This window comes from Phytophthora cinnamomi (genome assembly GCF_018691715.1).
Source record: "Phytophthora cinnamomi strain GKB4 chromosome Unknown Contig2, whole genome shotgun sequence".
NCBI lineage: Eukaryota > Oomycota > Peronosporomycetes > Peronosporales > Peronosporaceae > Phytophthora > Phytophthora cinnamomi.
The window spans coordinates 784,885-788,693 of record NW_027150935.1 but is presented as its reverse complement, the minus strand read 5'-3'; the positions used below and the strand labels follow the sequence as shown (position 1 = coordinate 788,693).

Here is a 3,809-nt window from a genome sequence, read left to right as displayed (position 1 = left end):
CCAGCTTGCTCTTCCATGATGCGAAGCGCAGAGGCTTTCCGATGAACCGCAGCGAGTCGACCGAACTCTTGTCGACTTGGGGCTTGCTCATGTTACTTGAAATGTTAAAATGAACAGAATACTGTAGGTAACTCACAACAATATATTACTCTTAACCTGTTATTCCTATCCTACTACTCTAGGTCCGTGCTCGGTACCTGGAGGCAAAAGAGGAAGTGAGCTCGTCTTCGGACTGCGTCCTCGACAGCTCACTCTTAGGCCTCTTGTCGTCATCACACTATGGATGGCAGGCAGCTCTCTGCCTGTACTCCAGATCGCAGCTGGCGATCTGAACATTTTCCTCTCGTACTTGCTAATATAAACATTAACAACTTAACGAGGTTTTTATTCATTATTCAATTACTCGACTGGCAGACAGGTGCCACTCTACGAGCGGGGCACGCGCTGCGCGCCTCCTCATTCAACATATGAGTAGCATAGAACGCCAAAAATAGTAAGTAGGTGTTTGTTTTGCAAATTATACTACTGTAGTGGTGGCATGATGCACACTTGGTTTGAAAAAACATCTAGTGAAACCTGGACCACATGGGTTTTGTGCTGGAATCAGTAAGACTTGTAGCAAATTCCGTGTTCGTATGTGACTTATCAATAAAGCCCCCCCCCCCCCCCTTGACGGTACCTAAATTCGACTTACTCAATCCCTTGACGAGCGCCTAAAACTCGTCATCATACGCTTCCGTCCTTGCCTTAGGTGTGCCTAGAGCTCGCCAGAATGTTCGATGCTGTCGGTTAACAGGACGAGAAGATAGGCTTCTGGGACGATAGTCCGATTGTGGGAACCCAGCTACATCGCAGCAAGCTCTTTACTAGAGAATGGTAGCTGCTGTGGCTTTAGAAGCACCGATACATAGGGGGGGGGGGCACAAGGGGTACCGACTCATAAAGAGAAATCGGACAAGAACTATCAATTGGTGCAGTTGGTCACTGCCACAGCTACGACGGCACCTACAGTGACGACGGCGCCAGCAACGGCTACGACCGCCACAACTACGACTGCTCCGATGGAATCCACCGTGGATACCCCCACTGCAACTAACTCGAGTACAACGGACGAGACCGATACGATTGGGGTTACCGATGATTCGACCGGTTCGGATGAAACCTCGGATGAGGCAGATAGCACCAGTGACTCCGACACCACCGACGAGACTACCGAGACCAGCACCGCCGATTCTACTACCGGTTCAGGCGTGTCTAGCAGATCGAGTACGGACACCACCACCACCAACGTGGGCGACACCTCCAAGTCTTCCGCGGGCACGACCACGGCATCGGGAAGCAGCGCCGCTATCAGCAGCCAGTCGATCACGCTTCTATCTGTCGCGTCTGCTGTCGTTGCCACCATGGTTGCTGCCCTGTTCTAAGTCGACCACAAAAGGTTTACGTACACACTAATCCATTGATAATGCAAAGAGCGCGTTGAGGCGTGTTTTTCTCCAAGCTTAGCACAAGCAAAATATCGATAACCGGATTGTAGCTAGTATTCGCACAACCGTTTGAAGATCTGTAGACACTTAGTTTTAGTTAAGGGTGTGCAGTAGATACGAGCGTTTGCAAACTGTTTACTCGTGTAGAATATGCTTTGTGGTATATGGGTGTTCGAATAGAACCATCGTGAAGCCCTCGCAATGCTTGACAGACTGGGCTGTACTTCACGATTAACACTACTGGTCTCGCTGACGTGGTTATCTTTGGTGCAGGCAGCCCAACGTGGGTCATTTATCGTCAGTACCAACTTGAGGGCTAATAAGCAGTCTGAGTAACGAATTTGTCAACAGGATGGTAAACAGGCAAACACGTTTATAAACGCGTATATTAAAGTCACAAACTTGTCAGCGTGGTACGTTACGTACAGTGCATCATTACGTTGATTAGGACGTGGGGACTAGGCTGGGTGCTAGGCGCCAGCTACACTATTACCCCTGCATGGAGCAGAGTGATGATGTACATCAGCGATCCACATTTCATGATCAGGAATATGATAGTACAGTTACAGTACTACTGTAGTACTACCTCCCTAATCACTGGGTAGCTTGGTTTTTCACAATCGTTTGACGAGTATCAGTGAAAATCTCTGATTTATGGAAATTCCTACTGATGTATCACACGAGGCTTGTTGTGGTTTGCAGATATTTTGTCGCTCGGATTTAGGGCTTAAATCGATCTCTGAGATAAAATAATTCGAAGACATAAAAATGCGAGACGGTACTAAATCGAGTCCAGGCGTAGGTAAGTCGCACCACCTCTTCCTACTTAACATAACGGGCGCATCGTTGGTTCTCAGGACACCGAGGTAACGTCGCCGGCTACTGCTACTCCGGTACGGCTCTGTTGGACGTGTTTAACGGCTCGTTAGCTTCGTCTGTGAGTGCACGAGCGGCTCCTGCAACACTGGGCTTTCCGCTTCTCTGTGGTGCGAGCAGCTCCCCGCCATGTAAGACCACATGTTGATACTACGCTACCATTTTACTTTAGGAAAAGCGTTTCGTATGAACCGCTGTAGCTCCTCTAAATAAAATGTAGGGTGGGCTTTCACGTACTTTCGAACACGGGTAACCACGGCACTCGGCTAACGCGACGAGCGGTTAGTTCGATCTCCTTCATCAACCACACCATCGGTCAAAGCAACTTGTACCAACGTTGCAGTGTTCGCACGTTAGGCCAAAATATATCGCTAACATACTGCATACAGATTCCTACACATGCATAAGAAAAACAGCTCGTCAACGGTAGTTGGGAGAGTGCATGCTGCACTTGTGCACGATGAAGGTTTTCGGAAACTGCGGTGCTTCGACAGATCGGCAGCGCGATCTGCCGACCACTCGTCAAGTATCCAGATGTAAGTGTCCAATTGCATATTATATATATATAAAGCACGGCATTATAATCCGTACACAGCCATCGCGATTTAAAATAAATCGGCCCGAATTGCGTTTTTGGATCGGCAATTCGACCACAGATAGCGTAAATCGAGATCGATATCGAGGCTGGTGAAAATAACTTGGTCGAGTTAGTGGCCATCTGTTTTTATATCGGGCGCCAGATATTATAACTCGGGCAAAACACTAGGTGAAAACGACAAACGCATTGCAAAGCATAATATGTCTCACTCGATCCGACAAATACGGTATTGTAGTCGAGCATTGCAGGCTAAATGTACCCGTATCTGTGCCACCGACACATCCGAGATTGAGCTTGTCGATCTGGCCTCGCCGTGCGAGCCCACAAATGACCGACAGGTGGCGATAAATCGTGGCTTACACATTCCGCGTGTCCTTGACAAAGCGTCACAACGGCAAGGATTGCGTCCACTCGTTAGAACAATCACATTTTTATCTCGTTCGTTCGCCTAGGTGGGGCTTATCAACATTGTGGACCCGGATGTGAACATTATCATGATGAACGAAAACTTCGGTGACCAGGCCGTCCTGCGCAACTTCTACGTGAAGCCCGGTAAGGAAAACTACACGGAATGCGTCCTCCTTTCGGTAAAAGTGGTGAGAGGCCAGTGATTCTGCGCAACGGTCCAAAGAACCCCGTGTGCCAGTACTCGTACGACGACGTCCACGTTGTCCAAAGCGACCAACGGACTCACACCAGCAACAGCAACTACTTCAAGTGCAGCTATAGATACTTCAACAGCACTGTTGAAAAATCCTCTCATTGCTCAAGTAGTAGTTAAGATGTTCAATGCTTCACTACTTTCTTGCTTTTATGTTTCCCTTTTCACAACGCTGTACTAGTATGTC

General features: G+C 48.3%; 1 protein-coding gene across 1 annotated transcript; it reads left to right on the top strand.

Annotated features, from left to right (window-relative positions):
* Positions 1–1,061: 1,061 nt before the first annotated feature.
* IUM83_12284 (uncharacterized protein) lies at positions 1,062–1,424 on the top strand (the record flags this gene model as incomplete). Its single annotated transcript, XM_067936902.1, has 1 exon — positions 1,062–1,424. One exon carries the CDS (start codon positions 1,062–1,064, stop codon positions 1,422–1,424), a length of 363 nt encoding a protein of 120 aa, XP_067800175.1.
* Between the last annotated feature and the right edge of the window lie 2,385 nt (positions 1,425–3,809).